This window comes from Heteronotia binoei, chromosome 2 (genome assembly GCF_032191835.1).
Source record: "Heteronotia binoei isolate CCM8104 ecotype False Entrance Well chromosome 2, APGP_CSIRO_Hbin_v1, whole genome shotgun sequence".
NCBI lineage: Eukaryota > Metazoa > Chordata > Lepidosauria > Squamata > Gekkonidae > Heteronotia > Heteronotia binoei.
In genome coordinates, this window is record NC_083224.1 from 75,487,253 (window position 1) to 75,515,224 (window position 27,972).

Sequence of the window (27,972 nt, forward strand, 5' to 3'; positions counted from 1 at the left end):
CACACACCCTCCTCTTTTGAAATAAGACACTTACTCTGAACGTATTAAGGCCTCGAAAAGAAATTAATCAGCAGAGCAATCGACTTCCTAAGCAGTCAACTTCACAACATCTGTTCTCAAGCAGATTGATTTCTGTCCTTACGGGTTGTAGAAGACGTCAGTGGAGATATACTAACAGTACAGTCTGATTAAATTAAAAACAAACAAACCAGCAGGCTGAAAACGTGTGCCGCAATAAAGAGGGCGTATACCAAAGGAGCCTTTGGGGACAGGCCCGAAGCCCATTACCAAACACATTCTGCATAACCACATGCTTTGTCTGCCTCCGGCCTGTAGAGGCGGCCAGCCTCCCACTTACTAAAAACTTCAATCTCCATAGTTCCTTGCGGTCGAGAGGCGGGACAAAGCTTCTCATTGAACAATTTTCTTGGTAAACCTATCACGATTGGTTTGGTCTTCCAGTTTCTATCCTCTCCCCTGGGGGAAGGGGCGGAAGTGTGAGGTACGGCAGCTGAAATGGGACAGGGGAGTCGCTCTGTCACGGAGTAACTGGCAAGTCCACGAATCGCACACTCTAAGGCGCTTCCCTGTTTCGCTTTTGGCCGCGAAGGAATGGGGACCCGAGCATCGCGGCTCCGCAGGGGCCCCGGGTCATGAAAGACCACCATCCGGCAGGGAGCTCAGCACCTGCCGCTGCACGGGAACCGCTTGGCGCGGAGAGGCTCCGCCTAGGTGAGGGGGCCGTTGGCTTGTGGAGGGTCTCTTCTCCTGTTCCTTGCCACACCTCCAGTTTCCGCCGGAATCCTCCCGAAAGGCTTGCGTTTAGTGGACATGAAGCGGCAAAGGAGCACTCTGCGCGTGCTCAGGCGACTTTCCTTTCTAGTGCTCATATTCTGAAAAGGTCTTGGGTTTGAGACCCGGCTAGCCTTTAGCCCTGCTTTTCCCCTTGACATGGCTCCTTGTGGAATGTCTTCGCATCTGTGCAATTTTTCCTGGTAGTTTTTTCTTTCCCCCTTCACCCAAACTTTTATTTCGTCAATAATTTTACTAATGGTCTGCCTATAAATTCGTTGTACTTCTGATATTCATGGCCATTTTTGTTCATCTATCTTGTCACTTGCCATGGAAAAAATAGGATTATTTATACCTAAGCAAGGATTTGGAATCGGGGCTCTTCCATTCAGTACCTCAAATGTACTGGGTTATATTTGCTTTTGACGGATTTACCTTAATTCTTCGGAATAACTGGATAAGACGGATAAAAGGAAGTACTTCTTCACCCAAAGGGTGATTAACATGTGGAATTCACTGCCACAGGAGGTGGTGGCGGCCACAAGCATGGCCACCTTCAAGAGGGGGTTAGATAAAAATATGGAGCAGAGGTCCATCAGTGGCTATTAGCCACAGTGTGTGTGTGTGTGTGTGTGTGTGTGTGTATATATATATATATATATATATATATATATATATATATATATATTTGGCCGCTGTGTGACACAGAATGTTGGACTGGATGGGCCATTGGCCTGATCTAACATGGCTTCTCTTATGTTCTTATGTTCTTAATAAACACCCTTCTAATGTAGCTTCTTGGGGTGTAACTCCCAACCTGTGGCATTCAATGTCAAGGCCCCTTTCACTGTTTACTGAAGTGTTCAGAAGTTGCTGTAGAGGCCTATTTTTACCTTCCAGTTATCCCACATTACAGGATTTCCCAATGTAGTTCTTCTGGGATCCATGACCCTACCAGCCTAGTAATTGTTGTGAGAGTTCCTCACTACCTAATGCTGTGCAAATCACTGCTGTAAGAATTTATTCAGGGGCAACACCTTGTTCATTTTTTGTAAGAACCAGAATATACAGCACCATTGTTTGCCTCTGAGAATTCCATTCAGAATCCTGTAAGGCTTTTCTTTCTTGCTTGCTTAGTGTTCCAAAAATGACCAAAATAACCATGCTTTCTGTGGGGGGTGCACACCTTGAGAATAGCGTTGTCAACAATCTTGGAGAAGAAATATCCTGTTCCTTTAATATATACTTAATGAGTGGAAGTGAGCAGCTGTCGTTTTTTGTGGCTTTGAGGTGAGTAACATTCCCTTGTGAATAACATCCCATTAAGCATCTAAAGGGTCAGGATGTTCTTCTCCACACTAGATGATGACCTTACTTGATCACATTAACAACAATGCAGGAATTAAGCTATTGTTCTAATTTTAGAGAACAACCCAGGCTTGAGTTTAGCCACATTTTAACCCACCTTTGCAAATGGTACCTGAGTGAAGAGCCTCGCTGAACCAGAGTTCCTTCAGAGTGTGTGGCCAGTGCTGATACAAGATCACACTTGTTATTCCTCATTGCCTAATCCTGGCTTTGTAATTCAACCTTTTAAAAAAATCTGTTTGCCTAAAGAGCCTGTATGAAAGGGACCTTATTCTTTCCTGACTCAGGTTCTGCAGAATCTGTTAGTCTTTTCACCTGTTTTGCATCACGTACCTGTCTCTTTTTGACACCCCCCCTTCCTTTAAATGTTCTGTACTCCAGCAGCACCTGATCTTCCATTTTTGTCTTTCCCTGATTATCTTCATTTTATCTCTGCGTGTTTTCATTATCTGCATAGCTCAGCTGCTTCAGCTCTGTTCTTCTTAATTGTTATCATATTAAAATACCCCATTTCTCCCCTTTGTTTATTGTGCACCCATCTACACAGCTTTGTATTGTCATCTGTTTGCTGCTGCCCTGATTGGGAGAGCATGAATAAATGGCAGACACAGCAGGATGTTTTTGTGGTTTGTAGGAGCCGACACGGAAAACCCCCGGACATTTTTGGATGCTCAAAGACTGGTGTTGCATGTTTACCAACTGCTGGCATGTGGACTTGCTCATTGTTGGGGTTCTTTTCAGCAGAGGAGGCAGTTCATGTCCCAGGGCTTTTGAAAAGAGTTACAAGCATTTTAATACTTGCTCTGAGTGCATCTTGCTCTTAAAAGGTTTCCATAGGCATTCTTCTGAAAGCTCAGTAGTAAAGAAGTTATCTGAGGTGTGATGTTCTGACAGTGCTGGAGGCATTTGTATGAAAACACTGAGGCTTCATTTTGTGGCCTGAAGTGGGTGGAGAAACAGGAGTGTGCTTGCACACCAGGAGCTTGGCAAATGAAAGTAATTGCTAAAAGCATTGAAGTCTTGTGGTTCCCATCAGGACTTTGATCTCTGGAAGGTTGGTGGAGCTCTTTGTAATCAGCTCTGCTTATGAGTGTGTCCATTCTCATTATGAGATCACAGCACATATTCATGATTCTCTAGGCTATAATAAATATGCATGCTCAAATACTTTTCTAATTTGTACCTAGGCATTAAGGGCAGAAGTTCAAATGTGTTAAAATATAACTTCCACTATTATGGCCTGGGAGTTCTTTTTAAATTTATTTCTAAATGTACACACCTCTTTCTCATCTAGAGGTAGTTGAAATTGTTTACAACAAATAATTAAAATGCAGCTGCAGATGTGCATACACATGAAGCTCAAAACATGTCTGTTCATAATAACAGCTGGAAAAGATCCAGATTCAGCAGTAAACTCTATATGCATTGAAGCTGTTTGGTTTTTTTTAAGCTGCTGTTCTAAACAAATGTATATTTTGATCTGAGTGTGTACTGTGTACACACTGCTATGTTTTGGGGAGGGGATGTTAAGGGTTCAAGACAGGAAGTTGTACTTTTCATCTCTTCCTCAGTCTTCTATTCCAGGTTTGGCATTTGTTAATCATATCCTGCTTTTCCTCTGAGGAATTCAGGACATCTTGCATATCTCTAGCATCATGTGGCTTCATGTCAGTTTCTTTGGACTTCATGCCAGAGCTCCTGCTTCTTAATACCTCTTAAACATCAGTAATGTGGGGGTTTTGCCCATCTATGAAACAGAGTTGATGTTATTACAACCACAAATTAATTAAAGTGTGGTGTAGTGGTTAAGAGTGTCAGACTAAAATCTGGGAGATCCAGGTTTGAATCCTGATTCTGCCATGGAAGTTTGGTGGTGGACCTGGGGCCAGTCATTCTCTCTGATCCTAACCTATTTCACAGAGTAGTCATGAGAATAAAATGGAAACATGGTGTAAGCCACTTGGGATCCCTAGTGGAGAAAGGGCAGGGTATAAGCGAAGTTAAAAAATGTATGTGAGCCTCTTTGGTCAGAAAGCATTCAGTGTACATGTACATTTATTTGGGCTGGGATCTCAATAACTTTGTATCTAGGTCTGTGTACCTAAGGAGTGCATGCTTTGGACCCATATGTCTTAAACAGCAAGCCTTCCCCAGATGCTGTATGACAAGCTGCTTTTGAAATTGAGCATAGTTTGAAAATCACAGTGACACGTCAGTGCTCCCCAAAAAGGAATGTGGAAAAATTATTGCATTGGCATACTGGAACTAGCTTTTGGATCTGAACTTTGATATAATATGTGGTATCGTATGCATTTGTATTAATTGTGTAGATAAAGTTATCACTTAAATGCAATTAATTCCCAAATTTAAAACTTTCACCCTTGTTTGTACAGAAAATTGCAAATCAAGAATGGCAGGAAAAAAATGTGTACATAGCCAGGAATGTCTTTAAAGTTGTGTTGTGACTGCTTAGTGGACAAAGTCAGCTTTGAAAAAGCTGCTTGTCCACTCAGCCATGCAAACAGCTGCAGTAGAAATGTTGAAGATACCTCCAAGAGCTGCCTTATTCTGAATCAGTCCATTGGTCCAAGGTTAACATTGTCTTCTCTAACTTGCAGTGACTCTCCAGGATCTTCCATATGACCTACTAACTTCTGTCTTCCATATGACCTACTAACTGAGTCTTTTAACTGGGGATGCCAGGGATTGAATTTCTGCATGCAGAGCAGATGCTCTCAATCATGACTTTACCCTGACTGACTCAGTGACTGTCTAGTAACATGTAAGTTCATGTGTGGCTCTTTGGATCCTGAACACGTGTCATGCTATGGAGGTAGGAAAGCAATAATTCAAATTCTGCAGGACATTGAGACAAATTTGAAAAACTGGCCACTCCATGTAATTTGTGGGTTTATTTTACATTTCAGTACTTTAAATATTTCTAAGCCTGCTCTTCTCACAGCAGAGTTGGATCCCAAAGCAGGCAACATAAAAGTAGAACAGAAATAAAATAATTGAAAAAATGCAGCTCAGCAATAGCCAGGCAATTTCTGTTTGAGAGCCAGCATGGTGTAATAATTCGAATGCTGCTCTAGAACATGGGAGAAATCTGCATCCCCAGCCTCTGTGGATGACCAGCAAGGTAGAAGCCATTCTCATGCCCTCTGGGAGGCTGCTCTAACAAGTTGGGGGACCTTTAGCCTGTTACTCTCCAAGCCTAACATACCTCACAGGGAATTGGTTGTGAAGATAAAATGGAGGAGAACAATACCGTAAGCAGCTTTTAAATCCCCACTAATGAGAAAATGTGGAGTATAATTTTAAAAAGCCCTCCTAAACAGTTTGGATTTACAGCCTCTGTGGATGATCAGAAGGCTGAAGGCAGGGCTTTTTTGATAGAAAAAGCCCAGCAGAACTCATTTGTATATTTGACCACACCCCTGACACCATTGTTTTGCACAGGGCTTTTCTGTAGAAAAAGCCCAGCAGGAACTTATTTGCATATTAGACCACACTCCCTGCCGCCAAGCCAGTCAGAACTGTGTTCCTGCTCAAAAAAAGCCCTGACTGAAGGCATTCTCACTTCCTCTGGGAGGCTGGTCCAAAGAAAGGGGACATCAAAGCAGCAACTGGACCAGGCCTGTAGCCAGAAAATTTTAGGTGGGGTGGCTCAGGGAATAAAATTTCAGGTGGAGGGGCCTGGGGGCCCAAAATGACATCACACATTTAAAAAGCAGGATGGTGGGAAGAGTGGGGGCCGCCAGAGCAGTGGTGGCGGGGATATCAGGGGCCACAAGAACAGGGAGATTGGGGGCTGCAAGAGCAGGGGGAATTGGGGGGCCGTGAGAGCGGCGGGGAGAGGAGGGCCATACAGGTGAAAGGGGGGTTGGGTGGAGCTGCCGGCCTCCCCCCCCCCCAAACTACGGGCCTGAACTGACCATACTCTGGCCAAATGGAAAAGGCAGAAAGAAGATGCTTCTGAGTCAAGCAAAACTGATGAATTCATACATACAAGGAGAAATGGTTCTTCAAAGATGTAGATCCCAGGTTGTTAAGGGCTTTAAAAATAAGCACCAGCACTTTGTATAGAGCCTGAATATGGGAAGATATTTATAGCTGCATTTCCCTTTTGAATACTTGTACAATTTTAATTCTGCTATCCTGAACAGGGAGCAGTAGGTGTCTTCAATTATCTTCCTGTCCACCCTAGTCCTGTTGATCTGAACCAGGCCTCTGTGCTACTAGAACATAAGAGAAGCCATGTTGGATCAGGCCAATGACCCATCCAGTCCAACACTCTGTGTCACACAGTGGCAAAAAAATTATTTATATACACACACACACTGTGGCTAATAGCCACTGATGGACCTCTGCTCCATATTTTTATCCAATCCCCTCTTGAAGCTGGCTATGCTTGTAGCCGCCACCACCTCCTGTGGCAGTGAATTCCACACGTTAATCACCCTTTGGGTGAAGAAGTACTTCCTTTTATCCGTTTTAACCTGACTGCTCAGCAATTTAATTGAATGCCCACGAGTTCTTGTATTGTGAGAAAGGGAGAAAAGTACTTCTTTCTCTACCTTCTCTATCTCATGCATAATCTTGTAAACCTCTATCATGTCACCCCGCAGTTGATGTTTCTCCAAGCCCCAAGCATTTCAACCTTTCTTCATAGGAAAAGTGTTCCAAACCTTTAATCATTCTAGTTGCCCTTTTCTGGACTTTTTTCAATGCTATAATATCCTTTTTGAGGTGCGGTGATCAGAATTGCACATAGTATTTCAGATGAGACCGCACCATCGATTTATACAGGGGCATTATGATACTGCATGATTTGTTTTCAATTCCCTTCCTAATAATTCCCAGCATGGTGTTGGCCTTTTTTATTGCAATCACACACTGTCTTGACATTTTCAGTGAATTATCTACCACGACCCCAAGATCTCTCTCTTGGTCAGTCTCTAGTTCTAGTTAATTTAACTAGAATTAATTGGTTCTGACCTTTAAGGCCTTGAGCGATCTGGGACCTTAACATCTCCGGGACTGTCTCCTCTGATACATCCCTGGAAGAATGTTATGGTCTGCTGAGAATCTTTTGGTGGTCCCTGGCCTTAAAGATATCTGGGTCTCCTCATCCAAAGCTAGGGTGGAACTCTTCGACAAACACCACCAGGGCCCTGTGGACTTAATACAGTTCCTCAGGGTCTGTAAGGTGGAGATGATCCGCCAGGCCTTTGGTTGAAGACAGTGACAGTTCCAGCCTCCTCCTCTTTTCTTTTCCCCTCCATCTCTGCTTTGGCCCTCTCCTCACATGCCTGTGAGTTTATGGTGCAGTCCAGAGTGGAGTAGGAAGTATTTGAAACCATCTAATGTAGCTGTCCATTTGGTTTTTTAACTTGCTTTTATTGGTTATACATCACCTAGAGCCTTAAAAGAATAGGTGATTCATAACTTGAATATATAAATAAGTTCTGAGCATGAAAATCCTAGTGCACATCTGGTTGACAGGCCTTGGGGTGATGAAACATGCAATGATATTGTGACATGAAGTTAGACTGTCTGTGATGCATTCGCAATGGGTGTCCTGCTAATGCTGCAAATCCAGGTATGCTGAGTCCTCTGAATGACTAATACATTTGGCATGATATCATTAAAAGTGATGAAATAACAGACCTCACCTTTTTTAAAAAGAAAAAGGATCTGCCCTGAGGCACAACTTTAAAAAATATGAATCCTGTTTAAATTATGCTAAACCTTTTCTGGGGCTACCTACATTCCAAAATCTCCTTTGAGCTGGCCATTTCTGTTTCTTCCTTTGTACATGGTTCTTTCTTGGTCCTTGCTGAGGTGTGTTTAGTAACAGAATTGCCACCAGAGCCTTTCATTACTGAAAGTATGGATTTGTAATTGCATTTTTTTAACTTAAAACTGGTGATGTGTATTCCTTGGCCATTGCTTTCACCAGGGACCAACCTGTGGGTCAGGACCCAAAAGTGAGTCACAAAGTGTCTAAGAAGTGGGTTGCCACTGCCAGTCAGCCCTCCCTGATGGCTGCCCCTGCCCCTCTCATTGCTCTCTTCTGCATTTTGGAAACCCAAGATGTGACCCTGTATCTTCCATGTCATGCATTAGTTGGTGTTTTCTTCATTGCTTATACATTTTCATCAAATAAAACCTATCCTGATAGGTACTAGAGTGTTTGCTGTATTTGGTATATTTCAAAGGATCAAAGGTATTAATTGCAATAAACTTTGGGCCAGTGCTGGATGGGTACCATATCAAATAATTGGAACTTTTGGGTCACCATACTGAAAAGGTCAGGAATCGCTGACATGGGGGCAGTGTGGATTTGATTTAAATCAAATTTGGGTTGATTTAAATCAACCCAAATGATTTCTCAATTTAGAATGAATGAGTCCAAAGGAAGAGAATATTCTTCCTATTCTTCCTTAAATCATGGCTTTACATAAAGACTAATTCTTGCTGGTCTAATCTTAATATTTAAAACCAGATGAAGGTTTCATTTTTGGAATAGCAACTTTTCAGATTAGTTTTCCAGTTATATCAAAAATTACTGATTTCTGCTGTACTTTATTGGAAGGAAAAAATAATCACTAGCTTAATAACAATTTAAATAGTTTTATTTAATTAAAACAGTAATATTATAGCATATGTATTCTTGTATTTGTTTTAAAACAATAACATTATAGCATATATTCTTGTTTTTGCTTAAACATCTATGTTTGTTAATTGATATAATTAAACAAAATATCTTTTTTTAAAAAACCCTTAGAGTATCAGCCTGGTCCACGTATTAAAAACTTAAAAAACCATCCTCTGTAGCTCACTCAACTTCATCTTGTTCGTTCATAATCTGGAAAAGAAAACCAAACTTTCCTGCTTTATCAGGTCCCAAATGATTTTTCAATTTAGAATGAATGAGTCCAAAGGAAGAGAATAGTCTTCCTATGCCAGCAGAAGATGCTACTGCTGTTCAAAGTGAAATCATTACTTCAACAGTCTCTAAATCCAAATGCTTAAGTGACTTCCACCAGTTCACTGGTGTGACTTCCTTTAAAACATCATCAGCAAACATATATTTCTTGAATGCCCCCCCCTTAGCTCTGAAGTTTATTATACAGATGGATGATTGCTGGATACCCATGTCATAGCTAACTCCTCTTCCTTAGCATTTAAGGTTTGACCCTGGTATAGGATATATTTGTGGAAAAATTAGCTGGAGACAGTTTGTGTTTTTTTAATGCTTGTAATTTAATTCTGTCAGTGTGTCATCCTGTTTTTCAGTGCTTACTTAGTTCCTTGCAAATTTCAACAGCATCAGCAATAAAAACAGCTATATTTCTATATTTTGTTTAAAGCTTCTGAAATGGGTTTCAGGATGCTCAGCATATGTTCAACATTTCTCTTAAGCCCAATGTTGAGGATTTTGACCGTGACAGTGCTATCTATTTTTTCTCAATTTTGTTTGCAAAATGTCATCAGAATAGGCTAGTTCTTGATATACTGCTCAACACAGTCCACTACAGAGTTCCATCTAGCATCTTGTGGGAGCATTAGTTTGGTTCCACCCATTCTTTTCAGGGCTGCTGCAGCAAAATGATTGTTACAGAAGTATTTAGCAATTTCAAAAACATTAGTCTTTATTTCTGGAACACTGAAGTCTTTGGCTAGGAGATGCAACAAATGAGCACTGCAACCATATGTTATTAGCTTTGTATTCCCTTCCTAAAAAGAGCCCCATGGCGCAGAGTGGTAAAGCTGCAGTAACGCAATCCTAAGCTCTGCTCACGACCTGAGTTCGATCCTGGTGGAAGCTGGGTTCAGGTAGCTGGCTCGAGGTTGACTCAGCCTTCCAAGGTCGGTAAAATGAGTACCCAGCTTGCTGGGGGGAAAGTGTAGATGACTGGGGAAGGCAATGGCAAACCATCCCGTAAAAAGTCTGCCGTGAAAATGTTGTGAAAGCAACATCACCCCAGAGTCAGAAATGACTGGTGCTTGCACTGTCGGAGCGGGAGTAGCAGAGTGAGGGAGATGACTTGCCCGACACAGGGCTTCAGGAAAGAAAATCAGGCAGACACGTGCAACTGGTGCCAAAAGGTGTATTAACATATATACACGACAAGTGCTCTCTTGTGCAGTCTATACAATATCACCTCCACGGACAAAGTGCTTCGCCTAACCACCATCTCACAGGGAGAGACCTGTGTGATGCACACACAGATCATATATAGTCCAAGCAGCCAATCCTGGCCGTGCTGACTCAGCAGATTGCATCACTTGGCTTCTGCCGGCTCAAGCCGGTCTGCTGATCAGGTCACTGTGACCTAGCCTGGTAGCTAGATCACCAGCTGTCATACTGTAGCTGTCAGACTGGGTTTATGTAGATTCTTGCTCCAACACACCTCCTAATCTATTTAAACCCAGTGCACCAAAACACTTTACACAGTTTACATACATGTCCACCAGCAACATTACAGTTCATATTTACGTAGCTCGGAACCCTTTCCGGAATTCGTTCAGGAACTCATCATGATTGTAAAACACATCATCGTGTTCCTGTTCAGCCAGCTCTTTCAGACGCTTGGCTTCAGCCTCCTTCTCCCTTGCCTCGCACTCTGCCACCCAGGCTTTCCATTTCTTAGCCTTTTCTTTTAACATTTCCTCAAATCCGGGTGGGTCTGGATTGACAGTCAGAGTGACATAGGGACACTTGTACCTAGCGGGACGTTGGCCTTTGGTGGACCTGGCAGACACCCGTGGCCCTGTGCTTGGACCAGCTTTGTCTTCTTCGGGTTGCTCTGTTCCCACCTCCTGGGCTGGTTGCTCTGCCCCTGTAATTGGGTGTTGAACCTCCTGACTCTCACACTTTACCTCCAGTTCCTGCATTTGAGGCTCTGCCTCCTGACTCTGCTCGTCAGGCTCTGTGCCAGCATTCGGCTCACCTTCTCCAGCCCCACTGGGTGCCACCTCCTGGGCTGGAGTTCTGGGCTGCGCTCCAACATCGTTATCGCTACTTGGCAGCAGGACAAATTGTTTCTGCAAGGAGTGCAACCTTGGCCAGCTGCTTTCTTCATTGAACTGGGCACTCTTACTAAGTGTTATCTTGCTTTTGCTATTGCAGAAACGATAACACCTGGCCCTTGGCTTGTAGCCCAGAAAAATTAGGCTCTCTGCCCGGACATCCCCCTCCCCGCTACTCGTGGAGTGGATGCCAACCCGAGCCCGTGACCCAAAGACTTTTAAAGAACTCAAATCTGGGGTCTTGTTCAACAGTAACCTGTAAGGCACATTTTTCACAGTATTACACCAAACCCTATTTTGCAAAAAAACAGCTGCATGTATGGTTTCTGCCCAATAGGTCATTGGCAGTTGTGCATCCTCTAACATGCAATACATCACATTCTGCAATACAGCCCCATGCCCATTTTCTCGGGGCGTTGCCGGGTTCGTCAGACGGTGGGCGATGCCCTTGTTCTCCAGCCAACGTTTCATCTGGTTAGATAAGAATTCCCCCCCTCTGTCGGTTTGTACAGCTAGGAGATTAACCCCTAATTGTCTCTCCACTGCTTTGACCCACTTGGTGAATGTCTTATACACCTCAGACTTATGCACCATGGTGAAAACCCACGCGTACCTCGTGTGGTCGTCGGTGGCCACCAAGCAGTATCTCCTCCCCGACAGACTCTTTGGCAATGGGCCAATAACGTCTAAATGGACTAGTTCCAGGGCTCGTGTGCTTTCCCTTGAGCTTTCTTTAGCAACAGCACACGCCTTGCTTTTGGTCTTCTTGCAGACCTGGCAATCCAAGTAACATTTGCAAGGATTTACTTTCAAACTAGGCACAAGCTCCAGGGTTTTCTTTAACGCCCTAAATCCGCAGTGCCCAAGTCTCCTATGGAGCAAATGTATACAATTATTGTGCACAGGCTCATTTGACACCTGAGCCACCTGGGCACAATCACTCTGGACCACATACAGTTTACCTTCCCTCTTTCCTGTCACAAGCAACTTTCCCCCACCTCCCAGGATTTTGCAGCAGGTTTTCTCAAATCTCACCTGGTATCCCTGGTCAAACAGTGTGCTAACACTCAACAGGTTAGACTGCAGTGAGGGTACATACAACACATTTTGCAACATACATTTCAGTGCAGGAAATTCCACATTGCCTGAGCAAACAGAATTGGCAGTGGTCCCATCAGCCAATCTCACATACTTATGCTCAGGACTGTCAATGTTTTTCAACAACTCCTTCTCGCAGCAGAGATGGCTCGTTGCCCCGGAGTCTAAAATCCAAGCAGACCCTGTGCTCTCTACTGCAGACGTGACCAGCCGGGTTGCTTCCTCACACGGGCTGGCGGTCCTCCGCTCTCGCCGCACACGCCCCCGCCTCTTCTCCCTCTCAGGGCAAGCTCGGAGCAGGTGCTGCGACGACCCGCATCCATAGCAGCGACGGACTGCAAACGCAGTCGGCTCCACTTCCTCCACCTTCGGACGCCTGCCAGCAGCAAAAGCTGGCTCATTCTTGGCTGTCTTCCCGGACACACCGATAACAGCACGCTGCCCGGCCGACACCCCCGGACAGCTCACGGCCGCAATTCTCTCTTGGAAGTCAAGCAGGTGGGCACAGACGTATTCCATGGTCAGGGTCGCTACGTCCACCGTCTCCAGAGAAGTTATCAGGGGAGTGTACTCAGGTGGCAACGACGACAGCAAAATGTACACTCTGTCGTCTGGAGCTACAGTCTTGCCTCTTGCCTCCAGCTCAACAAAACAGTCCGTTAGCCGTTTGATGTGATCTTTCACACACCCTCCAGCCGGCATAACGGTGCGGAACATCCTCCTTGTCAAGGCCATGAGGGAACCAGCAGTGGTGCTAACATGCACCGCACTCAACGCGTCCCAGGCAGCCTTGGGAGTGTCCTTCCCCGCACATAAACCAGCTGGTCATCTCCTATAGATAGCACTATGTTGGCCAGTGCCTTATCCGATAACACAGTCTCGGCAGGAGATAAGTCAGCAGGGGGGTTACTCACGAACAGCCATTGCCCTTCACGCTTGAGGTAGTGTTGCATTCTCAGGCTCCACACCGCGTAGTTGGCTGAGGTGAGCTTCTCAACGGCTACTCCAAGCTGTTGCTGAGCCATCGTGCCGACTCCTCCTCACGGCTGGCTGCCGACGTCCCTCTGGCTCTCAAACAGAGAACGGTGGTGCTTCTGTGTCCTTCACCGGCGTTCCTCGCCTCCGGCTCTTTCCAAACTCACAGTCAGCTCAACTCTCAACTCTCTCCTCCGCGCAGCGGAACCGCCCTGGGCCCATAACCCTGTCGGAGCGGGAGTAGCAGAGTGAGGGAGATGACTTGCCCGACACAGGGCTTCAGGAAAGAAAATCAGGCAGACACGTGCAACTAGTGCCAAAAGGTGTATTAACATATATACACAACAAGTGCTCTCTTGTGCAGTCTATACAATATCACCTCCACGGACAAAGTGCTTCGCCTAACCACCATCTCACAGGGAGAGACCTGTGTGATGCACACACAGATCATATATAGTCCAAGCAGCCAATCCTGGCCGTGCTGACTCAGCAGATTGCATCACTTGGCTTCTGCCGGCTCAAGCCGGTCTGCTGATCAGGTCACTGTGACCTAGCCTGGCAGCTAGATCACCAGCTGTCATACTGTAGCTGTCAGACTGGGACTACCTTTACCCTTTTTATTCCCTTCCTGGTCTTCTAAATTTTTTCTAATCTTGGATACATTTGCAGCATTGTCTATGACCAAACTGCGTACTAGACATTTGAATTTTTGTTCACACATTATTACAGCTTTTGCTACCACTTCTTGTAAGTATTCTGCTGTGTGTGCATTTCCTGACATATCAGTTGTTTCTGCAAGGAATACATTCTCTTTTTCTCTTGCTATACAAGCACGTACAACAGGATCATTGTGGACATTACTCCACCCATCAAGACTTAAGTTAACAGTTTTACCCTCTAGAGCTGTTGCACATTGCTCCATTTCTCTGTCATAAACTTTATCTAGCAGTTTCCCTGCAACATCTACTCTGCTGGGTGGACTGTATCCTGGTTTCTGTGACTGAACCATATTAATGAAGTGTGGATTTTCAATCAGATGGAAAGAAGAGTTTGTTGCGTAAACAAACTGGGCAATTTTTCATCAATTAACTCTTTTTCTAATCTGCTAGTTTTCATCACAAACTTATCTATGGTGGTTTCTGGGTGGTCAGCTTTTTTGTTTCTTTTAGGTGATATACTGTGGATGTGTGATGTATATGATGGACTGAAACACTATCCTGCACAGATAACTCTGAAACTGTAGAAAAGGAGGATAGTGATCTCAAAAGTGGATAGTTTCCAGAATCCTTTATGTTGATGATGGATTCCCCTAAACAAAAAAGTCAGTGCTGTTATTTTATTATTTATACAATTTCTGCTTATGTAGTATTATTCATTGTATTTACTACCACTCAGTACTGCCCAAAAAGGAATATTTGCTTGTTTCAACATGCAGTAATAATAATAACAAAGTTAATTTTGCTCAAACATGATAGTTTCTCAAGGTAGCCTTTAAGAAATATGATGAAATCAAAATGGTTGTTTACCAATTTGAAGATACTGCCTGTTCAAACATGTTCCTTTTGTCATCTTCATCACAGCACGTCTCATGATGTTGTTTCATTCAGGCCACTAGGCCTTGCATTTCTTGGTTGCAGTGTTTGCATTTTGCACAATTGCCTGCCTTACCCATAGGTAGAGGAACTTCATTAAAATATTCCCAAACCCAGGTCTCTTTTATGGCCTGCTGCCATTATAAGTTTTCTCCTCCAAGGAAAGAATAATGTGATAAACCTCAGGCTATACACACAAAGATGCAAAGACTTGTGGCGCATTCTGCTCAAAAGTCACTTTCATTTTTACTTCTTACCCCTCCCTCCTCACACTTAACTTCTTGCACAGATCTATTCCACTCCCAATGATCTTCTATTTGATTTTTTTTAATTTAGCATTTAAAAGGTAAGGGTTTAATTTAGGGTTGCCAAGTCTTACCGGGCTCTGGGCAGGGGATTGTTCCATAGAGTTTTTTACCTAATTGCTAGAGTGTCACATGCACAATGTGCATGGTGTGATACCATCACTTCCTGGTAACACACATCGCACCAGGCATGTAGCAGTGCACTGGAGCTTTTTGGAGGTGGGGCTCCTCCTACTGGCCTGTTATGGGGTGGTGGGTTGGAGACCCCAGAATCAGGGGAACCCCCACCCCCCAGTGGGAACTTGGGAACTCTAGATTGTTTCTGTGTACATAGATATGCAAAGGACTCTATGGGATTAAAGTCTTTTAAACAATGGGATTAAGGTCTTTTTCTCAACTCTGTACATTTTTGCTGTGAAGAAGAGGCATGTGATCTCTGCAGACAAATTCACAGTTTTGAGAACTGTAAAACCAAGCATCTGTGATATTATGTTCTAGACAGAAAAATTGCCCAATCTTACATAAATTTCTGGAAGAATATGACATTGTGAATGGATTAATGGAATTCATTTACCAAAAAAATTAAACATTTGTATGAATATCCAGCCTCATACTACATAATTAAAACCAAACCATTTCATGATGAATAACCTTTGGACCATAATGTATCTTAACTGAGAGCCAGTTTGTTATTGTGGTTAAGTGTACGGACTCTTCTGGGAGAACTGGTTTGATTCCCCACTCCTCTACAAGCAACAGTTGGAGTGATCTTGGGTCAGTCATAACTCTCTCTGAGCTGTCCTGCTTAAGAACAGTTTCCGTCAGTGCTCTCTTGGCCCTACCTACTTCACAGGATTATGAGGGGAGGGGAAGGGAAAGGAGATAGTAAGCCTCTCTGAGACTCTTTCAAGTGGCGAAGGGTGGGGTATAAATCCAATGTCTTCTTCTTAAATAGAAAACTATGTTTAGATTTTCCTCAAAAAGCATTTTATTTTAAAAATCCAATTTTTAATTAAAAAAAAAAAACTCATTGATTTTTTTCCACCCTATATGGGTTGCAGTGGGGTTTGAGGCTCCAGCCATCTCTCAAAGTGACAAGTCTGACAGATCTGTCCTTTCAGCTTCTGCTATTACTGCATCCTCCTTTGGGGTTGGTAACTAGGTATGTATTTTGAGGAGGATGGCTTTGGAAGCGAGCCTGTGGTTGGCCCTGCACTTGGAGAGTTTCCACTCAAGAAAATTAAGAGCCATTGCCGCCTCATGTGAATATTCCTTTAGTTAAGGATATTCTTATTTTATTGTGCTGGACATCTAACTCTTCCAGGGTTCATCAGGCACAGAATTTCAAAGAAAAAAATTAAAATTGGGAAAAAATTCTCATAGATCTATGTGGATGGTAGCCTAGTTTTGTCTCACCTCTTTGAACAGGGCAAGTGTATGCTTAGGTATGGGTGTAAAAAAATCACATCTGTGTAGTTCAAAACAAAGGTGGGTTTGAGTGCACAGGGAAAGTGTAAGGCCATTTAACTTATAGCTTTTAGATGTATGCCTAAGACGATTAAATGCCCTACTAAAAATATGATGTGAACATGATCAGTGTAACTTGGCAAACATGGATTCACTGAGGCTACTTGTCAGGTGTGTGCTTGGTAAGCAAATATGTGTTGCTTTTGAATATATATGAAATGGTCTTTGCAATAGCTCTTTCCATTTGCCAGCTTTCTGGATACAAGTGACCTGTAATGCAGACTTCATTTAGAAGCAGAATTTTAATAATAAAATATTTAGCTTAGTCCTTGAATAGAACGACTTTTTTTTTCAGCACAAGTAATATGTTCTTTTTTTCTCCTTAAATTATAAATTATAATAATGGCTACTTCTAAACTTATAATTGTGGCACATTTGGAACTGCTCCTGCCCTTCCATATTTGTGTTCTGATTGGTGTTGAATAGATTTGGTAGCAAGAGTGACATAATTTCTTATGAGGTAAGTCAGAAGTAGGGATGTTTTGCAGATAAATTTAATGAATGACTGAAGCTTGCTCAAAAGTGACCTAATTTAGTTAGATGAGGCAAAGTATAGTCCATGTGAAAAAGCAGAGTGGTAGAGAAAAAAGGCTTCTGAGCTGCAGCTGCTTATCTGGTGGCAATAATGACTGGGAATACACTCTGTCTTCTGCCTGCCTTGAAGTAGGAGAGATGTATATGTTTTCCCTGCCCACCCCCCTTCTGACTCATAACCTCTGTGGTGATCTTCTCTGTTTTGTTCTGAATTTCAGCTTACTGCTATGGACAGTGCAATCACTTTGTGGCAGTTCCTTTTGCAACTCCTCCAAGAGCCTCAGAACAAGGAAATCATCTGCTGGACCTCCAACGATGGAGAATTCAAACTTCTTCAAGCGGAAGAGGTAGCCCGCCTCTGGGGGATTCGTAAGAACAAGCCTAGCATGAATTATGACAAACTCAGTCGGGCACTCAGATACTATTATGTGAAGGTAACTCTGTCTTTACCTCTCAGATCCTTAATCCTCTTATTTGCTGTCCTTTGTCTAATGAGCTTTGGTTTTTCTTATTCATGGCAGCATAGGTGTCGGTGTCATCGTCTGGAGGACACATGCAAATAAATGTTACTTTTGTGCTTTGGTGTCATTGTCTGTCTTGATCCAAATAGCATTCTAGTTTCTGCTTTATTATGCAGCATAAAATTTTCAGGCAATTGATGGTGTTATCCTAAACCAAATTGTATCCTTCTAAGTCAGTTGAAATCAGAAGAGCTTAGGATGTACTTAGGATGACACAGTGGGCATCTCATCTGTTCCTTCATTTTCTCCTTCCTATCAGAGAAATCACTTTCCATGGTGATTTATCTAGGTTTGAATATCTTTAGATTGATTTGAGATTAGAATGCTTAGTTAGTATCTATAACATATAGTTAAAAGTGTTTGATGAAAAGTACCCGCCAGCTCACCAAATACAGATACACATCTGGGGAAGAAGCAACAACTGAAAAAAAACTGAATTCATGGATGGCGGCAAATGGTATTCTGAATTTGGCTTTTGTTGTTTAGAAAAAAAATCTTGTTTTACCTTTGAAGCTTCATAGCCCATTTATCCTCAGCTGTTTATTTGAAATATGTCCGTGTTACTCTTCCAGAATGGTGACTATAGCTCTCATATCTTTTTAAATCTCACACTTCTTCTAAGTTGTTTAGGGTGACAAATAGTTCTACCCATCCTTTGTTTTTTCTGTCCAACACCCCTTTGAGATGGCTTAGGCTCAGTATTTGCGACTACTCCCAGATCCCCCAGTAAGCATCACTGCTGATAGGCATTTTGAACCTAGGTTTTCTCACTCCTCCTATGATGCTCTAACTGTTATAGCACAAGGGCTTGGGATATTTATCAAAACTTTTTAAAAAGACACTCCCCCCCCCCTTACTTTTTTTGTAAATCAGTGTCATGCCAGAAACAGCTTATTAAATGCTCTCCAAGAACAGCAATAAGTGTGACCTCTTAAGAACGGCTTATTTTGTAACTATCCTTCTGTGGATGAGAAAATAAGTGTTCTGGAAGTAATACAGTTGGTTCTGAGTGGCAGGCTGATCAGAATTCTGTTGGCCTAACATTATATCTGGCTTGGTAAGTGAGTATTATGCAACTGCACAGCACATACATTTTAGATCAACACTTCTGCAAGTACAGAAGAAAGCTACTGCCACCAAATATTGTTCAAAGGCATTGAAATGGCTGCAGTTCATGCTGTTCCATGAGGTCTTGCAGCAACCTGTTTGTTTCTTCTACATTAAATGTTCTCTCACTCAAAGCCTTGGCGCTGTAACACTGTGTGCGCATAGATGTGAATGTTGTGCCTGTTTTGTGGAATTTTGGCCTTAAGTTTCATTGCCTTCTGCATCAAGGTTTCCAACTGTGGAGGCAATAGGCTAACAGTTAAATGGAGTTATTCCAGTCTAAACTGACTGATTTCAATGGTCTTAGACAGGAATGAATTATAATAAACTAGGCTAGTCTTAAAGTTAAATTGTTGGGTAGCTTGATGGCCATTGTTACCTATTTTGGCCATGGTTGTTTTTTCAGCATTCAGAGAAATGGTAAAGCTTTCTTTAACGTGACAGACCTCAGTGATGGAGGATCATGGGGTCTGTGGTCATGTGATTAAGTGATCCCCAGGAATCTCCATATATGCCACACTAAGGCCGAGGTCAGACGCACATAAACTGATGAGATGGGCATGGATGAAAGCCAGATGCATGTCGGATTTTATGCGGTTGTTCAAACATCAGCATCTGGCAATGGTCATTGGCTCGTTCGTGTCCCGAACTGCCACGACTGAGACGCGGACTTTTTTGATAGTACATTAAATTTGGAATAAGAATGCTTCCGACGACTCCCGCGCATACATTCTATGTTTGAATGCTCCATTGTAGCCGACTCGTCGCAAGCGCACATCCGCTTCCCTGCAAGAGCCCACTCCAAATGATATCATTGCGCCAGCAATTGTTGACTCAGCTTTCCAACCTTCTGAGGTTGGTAAAATATGTACCCAGCTTGCTGGGGGGGAAAGTATAGATGACTGGGGAAGGCAATGGTAGACCACCCCGTAAAAGGTCTGCCATGAAAACTTTGTGAAAGCAGTGTCACCTCAAAGTCGAAAACGACTGGTGCATGCACAGGGGACGTTTCCTAAATGTGGGGGGGGAGGCAGATCACCCACCTTTGCTGTCTCCCTGCCAGGAGAGGAAGATGACCCACCTTTGCCGCCTCCCCGCTAGGCGGAGAGACAGCAAAGAGAGTTGCCGTGCTCCTCCCCCCCCCATATAAACACACGGCGGGGTGTTTAAATGGAGGGGGGAGGAAGATCACCCACCTTTGCTGTCTCCCCGCCAGGCGGAGAGACAGCAAAGAGAGTTACCGTGCTCCCCCCCCATTTAACATCACGGCGGGGTGTTTAAATGGGGGGGGGGAGATCACCCACCTTTGCTGTCTCCCTGCCAGGCGGAGAGACAGCAAAGAGAGTTGCCGTGCTCCCCCCCATTTAAACACCATGGTGGGGTGTTTAAATGGGGGGGGGAGAAGATCACCCACCTTTGCTGTCTCCCCGCCAGGCGGAGAGACAGCAAAGAGAGCTCCTGGGCTTCCCCTTCCTTTCTGGGTGTTTAAATGGGGGGGGGGGCAGATTGCCCACCTTTTCTGGCACCTTTTTTTTTTTAAAAAAAAGCCAAGCACAATATCCCACGTACTGCGCTTGCGCGAGTGTGGAATGCCATCTCAAAAAATGAGGTCCGGTTGAGACCTCTGATCAACCAGCGACGGGACCAATGCTGCTTAGAACTGAAGGATGGAGGGATGTCTGATCAGTACATTCGTTGTAAAAAAGCTTCGGGGTATAATAGCGACAGGATGGATTTAATGGTGAGTGTGACCACGGCCTAAGCTTCTTAAGAGATATAAGGATAATAAATATACTCATGGATTACTTGTCTCATTGTAAATAGTATTTCCTTACTAAAGGTCACATTTATAGCAAAATAGGAAAGTTAGCTGATCTTTCTCTCTCTCTCTCCCCCATCCTTGGATTTCTCTTTCCACAGAACATCATCAAAAAAGTTAATGGTCAGAAGTTTGTTTACAAATTTGTGTCTTATCCAGAGATTCTGAACATGGATCCGTTAGCAGTTGGCAGGACTGAGGGTGATGTTGAGTTGCAGGCTGGCTTGGTAGATGCCAGTAATGCTACAAAGGACACAGAGAACTGTGGGAAGGAGAAGCCTCTATCCTGTGCAAAGTCCTCCAGCCGCAATGATTATATCCACTCAGGCCTATATTCATCATTTACTTTGAACTCCTTGAACTCCTCCTCTTGTGTAAAACTCTTTAAGCCGATCAAGATAGAGAATCCCACAGAGAAAGTGGCAGAGAAAAAAACTCCTCAGGAACCAACACTCTCAGTCATAAAATTTGTGACTGTGTCCTCCAAAAAGCCTTCAGTCTTTCCCCTTGCTTCTACTACTCACCTGGCTTCTAACACATCAGCAGCTTCTCCCCTTCCTTCAGGTTCAGATGAAACTCTCCAAGCCTTGGAGTCTTTAGTGACGCCCAAAGTGACTCCAGCTGAAACTTCAGCACCCTCACCAAGCTTAACTACCAATTTCACTCCTACGTCACTTGCATCCTCCACTCAGCAGGCTCCCACTAGGTCACCTTTGCCACCTTTGAATTCCAATCCTGATCTGATTATCGACACAGAGATAGAATCAGTGGCTTGCCATCAGCTGGAACATTCTCAGATCCAAGCTCTGGAGTCCAAAGAACAAAGTTCATCAGTGCTAGAGAAAGAGTTGCGTCATAGCCGAACTAGAAAGCCCAAAGGGCTGGAAATAGCTCCCACTCTGGTCATTACTGGCAGTGACCCAAGTCCGCTGGGAATACTGAGCCCTTCCCTCCCAACTGCTTCTCTTACACCAGCACTTTTTTCACAGGTAATCCTACCTTCTTTCATTTTTTTTAAAAAATGAATACAATATATATGTACTACAAGCTAGGTAGAAAAATGAATGTTGATTCAGTGGCCTCTTGAGAAGAGGTTTTGCTGTTTTTTAGAAGGCTGAGGAAAAGTGTGATACTTAAGAAGCTGGAAAGAAATCTACCCTGAATTCCATGTGATTAGGTACACTGTCTACTATATTCATTCTCTTTAAAAAATCATATCATCTATATCAAATGATGGTGAGGGATGAAATCAGTTTAGAATGTGTGGAGTTGTTGTATTCTGTTCTGGGGAGAGAATCCTTCAGGACATCCAGACTTTCTAGCTTGAATGTTTACAGATGTGTTGCCAGTAAGGATGACTACAGGTGTTCCCAGTTCTTTAACCATGATCACATAATTGGTAGCAGATTTGGGGATAACATCCCTCCTTTCCTCCACTCTCTTTGCCTTCTGGGTTGCAGATGTTGCCCTTACTTATCTAACTTTAGTTAACCATTATGTCTGCAACAATGTTATGTGTGCTAGAATCAGAAGGGAATTCTTAGATCTTGAACTAATATTAAACTGAGATTTTAGAACTGGACCTAGCTACAATTGATTGTAGACATAACTCTAGCTACAATTGATTGTAGACATAATGATTAACTGGGAACATTATGTCTGTATTGACCTAAAGTATGCTAATATCTGCTTTACAAAAGTTACAAAAAATATAAGGTCAGAATGGCTGCATAAGGGTCTGTTTCACTCCTGGTGTACACCTGAGAATCTATAGCATGTGTTGTGAGTCAGTAAGAAACTTGCATAGCTACTCCTTTTTATACATTGGGTGCTTTAACAACACACTTTTTTGTAGTTGTGTTGGAAGAAGTCACATGAAAATTGTCCATGCCCCATTGCTGTTTATGCTTGTCTCTTTCAGGGGCACCATTTTAATTCTTTAAGGAGTGCTTTACTCAGTTGCTGTATACTGTTCATTTCCTTCAGTTTGATTCCTTAATATTGCCTAAGTAGAATATTAGGTAGCTGAATTAAATAAAGATTTTTAGTTTTTTTTTCATAGGAGTGGGAATGTAAGTTTGGAATAGAGGTACTTCCCTAATGGCCCCTGGAAAAAGTTTGAAAATGCATTTCCAGTTTTTTTGCAGTGTGTCTAGGGTTAACGTAATATATATAACTTGTCATTCTTCATAATACTTCCATGTGGGTTAAAACTAGGACATGCTTATATGAATGAAGTGTAGACATGGACAACTAATTCAACTCAGGTGATCATCTTTGGTTTTCTGTATTCCACACAGCCACCATTTTCCTCTAGGGTTTGCACATGTTAACTGAAGATTGCGTTCTGGAACTGATGCTCTAAGTCAGCAGTGTTTAATTGTTTTGAAATTAATGGGAACTTTGGGTATTTTGCACACTCAAAGCTGGTTTTGTGATACTGTTCTGTATGTCTCACAGACGCCTATTTTGCTGACCCCAAGCCCCTTGCTGTCCAGTATCCATTTCTGGAGCACACTCAGCCCAGTTGCTCCCCTCAGTCCGGCAAGATTGCAAGGTGCTAACACCCTTTTCCAGGTAAGTGCCTGAAAAGAGCAGGAAGAATTTTGTTGCTGGCTTTTAATTTAACTTAATTTTTCGATTTATACCCCGCCCTATCCCACAAGCGGGCTCTGGGTGGCTTACAACATCAGGATTTTTTGAAAACTGAAATTTCACTTGAATGTGGGGAGTTTATTTGTTTAAGCTATAAATTATTAGCTTCCATGGATGCATTTTTAAAAGCCAGCTTGGAAGATGAGAGGTGAAGACCTGGGCACTCATTCTGTTCAGAATGTACCAGGATGGCTTCTCCTCCCATCATTTCTCCATCCCTTTTCTTCCAGGCAGTACATTACATTGAGAAGTACTGAAGTTCAACACAATCTGCTAATCAAAGCATCTAGCTTTTTTTGCCCTTTCTCAAATGAATGGCTGCAGTAAAGAAAGTAAGGAAAATGTGTGTGTGTGTGTGGGGCGGGGACCTAGTGCTTCTGATCTTCAGCAGTCAGATGCCATTTGTCACCATAAATCCTCTAAAGTACTAGTGGTAACTGGACACTGGATTTTCTCACCCTTGCCTATTACAAGCACCTGCCTAGTGACTTAGTCTTTTTTTTACCAGTAAGATAAGTCCTTGAAGATAAGCCTAATATTCCATGTTTTAATCCTGAACTCAAATTGGCAACCATTCCTGAGTTCAAACTGGCTTAATGCTGGATCTACCACTATCAGTTGTGAATTGTTTGCTTTTAAACCTGTGTTCTATACTGTTTTAATTTCATTTATTACCTCTGGGAACCGCTCTGAGTCCTGCTTCATGGGGAAGGGGAAGTATACAAATTGAAATAATAAATAAAATAAAGAACCATCTACCCTCTCCTTTTTACTTGTAAGACACCTATATATGAGACATTTGATTAAAGCATTCAGTACTTTGTTTCTTTGCTGTAGTTTTGGGGTATGATTGTGTACTCTTTGGAGGATTCTGGTTCATGTAGTGGAAAAAATTTATCCTGGCCCATGAGCCAGATGTGGATTGATGAGAGACCAGCCCAGTGAGCAAGAGAAAGAAACAAAAGCTTGCACTCTGTTCTACTTTATTTAGCTAAATATCAAGATAACCAAATTGCTTAGAGTGTATGTCCAACAGTGTACACATATTGATCAATAATCAAGAGATCCCTTGGGATGCCTAAATGAAGAGTCCAACTGGCCATCAGAAAAAGCAACCCCCAGCATCTAAAATTAATACCTTTTATATCCTTTCATTGCTAAGCATTTGCAAGGTGGGTGTTACAAAAAATGTCATACCAGCAACAATATGCAGACCCTTCCCACTAACACCATTGTAAACTATACACAAATGTGGGACAGAACAAGCATCTTTTGGATAGCACTATCTGGCCTGTCCTTAATCTATAACAGTTTACACTTGGTGCTGGTACACTCTATTCTTGAGCAATATAAGCAATCTGGAGTCTACAGTTGGCTAGTTACAGGGGTGTTCACAAGCAGAGCTAGACTGCAATCCCTTCTGGGGTAGAACCAGAGCCCATTCTTACTTGAATATGGGCCTTAGCGTCTTTAGAAAGTATGTTGAGAGGAACAGTAATTCTCATGTCTCCACCTAACCCAAATTTTGCCACAGTTCACAATGTATTGATGTGTTGTATCAGAGGTAATGCTTTTGTGCAGTGGGATGGACATTGGTTTCTGCTTGTCTCTCTGAAATTTTGCCATCTTCTTCCCTGATAGAACATACAAGTGAAAAATGTAGGCAACATTATAAAAATATTTTCTCCTAAGTAACACCTATGTGATTATCAAGGTCGCTTGGAGACTTGTCTGTCATCTGTGTTTTCACTGAAATTTGGAGAGCTTCCCTTAATGCCCCTTCCCTAAACCTCTATACTGTGGTGTGATTTTGTATTAATAATCACAAGCTTTTAAAACTCACAGCAGTGTAGTTGTGAGAAGGAATATTATATCTTTAATTTGTGCATTGAATTTTTCCCCTCCTCCTAAGCAAAATGTAATAATTGGTAGATTACTCATTTTCTTGAACAGATGCTGATATGAAAAAGTCAAAAGTACCACATGTGTTTTTTATTTTGAGGATATATTTGATACCTCATCTGGTGCAAACCCTGATGACCTAAGCATGGGGATTTTTATATATATATATATAATTTTGATTTATATATTTAAAATCTTGTAGATTGACAGTTGATATATAAGGGCTTGTCTGTTGGTAGAAACCAAAGACAGATTGCCAGAGTTCTCATGGGTCCTTCACTTGAAATTCCAGATAACAGAATAAGGGAAAATGTTTTATGGCTATTGTTAAAGTAGATAAATCAGCCTGGATTGACCTTTTACCTCATTAACCACATGGTTGAAAGCAGCCCTGTGAAGATGCCAGGATGTTATAAAAATGTAAGATTATTTTTCCAAGACAAGGTCCTTTGAGATTTTGGAACATGGGGCCATTTTGATAAGAACCCTTAATAGCATGAAAGTCTAACAGAAATGCAACCCCATCCTTACTTTTTCTTCCTCAGAAATAGTACTGTGAAATTGGTCTATATTCTGCCCACCATCAGCTCAAATGAAAAACTCAGAAAATGTTTGATAGCTTTGAGTAATACAAAGACCTTGATATAATCAGCCATGATCAACAAGAATAAATACCAAAACAAACAAAGCCTTTTACAGTCTTACAATCTTAACATCTCTTTCTGTTTTTTAGTTTCCATCGGTGCTGAACACTCATGGACCATTTACTGTGTCAGGAATGGATGGGCCCTCTACTCCTGGGCCTTTCTCCCCAGACTTACAGAAGACATAGTATGGGTTTATGGGGGAAAGGACAGATTGGGAATCAAGACAATGGGATTTCATCAAAGTGATGCAGTCATTTTTAAGGAGTGTGTTCAGTTCCACAGAGACTGAGCTGATTTGATTTCTGCCATTCCCAGTTCAAATGCCTTTGCAGAAATTCCCTTCAAGATGTGAGGGAATTCATTTGGAAACGCCTTAATTGGAGTCCAATCTCCACCATATTTTCCTTTCCTCTTGTTATTTTGGCTTATTGCAGAAGTGCACACAACTGAAGCAGTTACAGCGGCCATAAGAGAACTTGACTGGAGGTAAGCAAGTCCCTGTCTCACCTGTATCTTTATGGCCCCAGAACTGCCTGTCTGAGGGGTGGTGGTGTCAGACCAAAGAAGAAATTGCAAGGAGGGCCCTCTGCCCAGAGAACAACAACGCCCTCAATTCAGGGGAGAGGAAATTTATTGCTATTTCCCAGGGTAACAAAGCATTGAGAAATTTCTAGGGAGTGGGTTGGAATATTGCTGTGCTGACACCTCTCTCCTCCAGCCTCATGAGAGGGTCTGTGGGACATTCGCTTCCCCAATCTGCATGCAGCCCTCAGGCTGGATGTTGTGCACTTGTGGCTTAATTAAACTTTGTCTGGTGAAAGGGATCTTCTCTGTGGATTCAGTGGCTGAATCTGTATTGCCTGTAGTAGACAAAACCTTCCCTTTTGACTGGTAACTGACTGTTTGATTGAAAAATCTTAATAATCTTTGGAAGTTGGAATTCTAAGATATTCTTGGAGAAATTATGTTTTTTTTAAAAAATAGCCTTGCTTTTATGGTTGGCAACTCTTGTATTAATACTTCAGGGCTATAGTAAGAGAATCTTTTATTTCTTTGCATGGAGACATTTATGATGATATTGAAGAGAATCAGACAATCTTTTCAGGGTGGCATCTATAAATAAATAATATATAGCTTTGTGTTCTATAGTGAAAGATTTGGTCATCTCTCAAGAAATATACATGATTCTGTGAGCTGGAACAATAAAGCTTTGTATAGATTATGGGAAAAATTCTTTAGTATTCTAAAGAGAATTTATATTGCTTGGCAGGAAATAATACTCCTCTGAAATCTAGCAGAAAAACTCTGACCTTAAATTATACTAGCTGAAGATCCCTGTAATTTTTTTGTGGCTATTGACAATTGATCTTGTATTTGTCAGTCTTTGTGTAGCATTGCCTTGGTTTCTGAGAATGTTATATGTGAACCTGACATTAGGGAAATGAGCACTTGCGCTTTGCGCCCCTCTGCCTCACCAATGCATGTGGTCTGTTCTTCTGGTCTCTTTAAATCAGATCAACAAAGGTCTCTTTAAATCAGAACTGGGCTGAAAGTTAGGGCATATAGAGATTCCTAAAACTAAAAATAACATGAAGTTATTGGAAGAGTTTCCTGTTGCACAAGAAGAGTGTGGGTGGAAGGTTGACATGAATTCTTGATAGTCTGCAGTACCTTAAAATTGCTTTAAGACAGCACTTAACTTTGCGGCATGGCAGTGGTTAACCCCCTTCCTGGGGTTTCCCAGAGACTTCACTGGTGGCAGTTCAGGCATAATTGGCATGTAAAATTATCCTGACGTTGATGGGAAGGTCTTGTTTCCTTAACTAGAGATGGAAGGCATGATGACAGCTTGTGTGCATAGGCATCCAAGGTATCTTGCAATAGAAGGAGATGCTCTGAGAACCACAGGAGTTCTGTACATACACAGCACTTGAATTCTGGGAACAGCTTCCAGGGCTGTCTGTAATTTTTGAAAGCACCTTAAGACTTGAAGCCACAAGTAGATTTTTGTTAGAAAATTAAAGTACATATCAGAAGAGATTCCTAATAGTTTTGTTTTGCTTTTTAGCTTTGGAGGGATAACTCAGC

General features: G+C 42.4%; 1 protein-coding gene across 2 annotated transcripts; it reads left to right on the forward strand.

Moving 5' to 3' along the window:
• The first annotated feature begins 484 nt into the window (after positions 1-484).
• On the forward strand, positions 485-27,917 carry ELK4 (ETS transcription factor ELK4). Of its 2 annotated transcripts, none has more exons than XM_060231308.1 (5): positions 485-732; positions 17,452-17,667; positions 20,782-21,669; positions 23,141-23,257; positions 25,971-27,917. In XM_060231308.1, the coding sequence occupies exons 2-5, from the start codon at positions 17,461-17,463 to the stop codon at positions 26,067-26,069; spliced, it is 1,311 nt and encodes a 436-aa protein (XP_060087291.1). In that variant the 5' UTR covers positions 485-732; positions 17,452-17,460; the 3' UTR covers positions 26,070-27,917. The 2 variants fall into 2 exon arrangements, with proteins under 2 accessions (XP_060087291.1, XP_060087292.1); XM_060231309.1 differs by having other exon boundaries at positions 491-545.
• Positions 27,918-27,972: the final 55 nt, after the last annotated feature.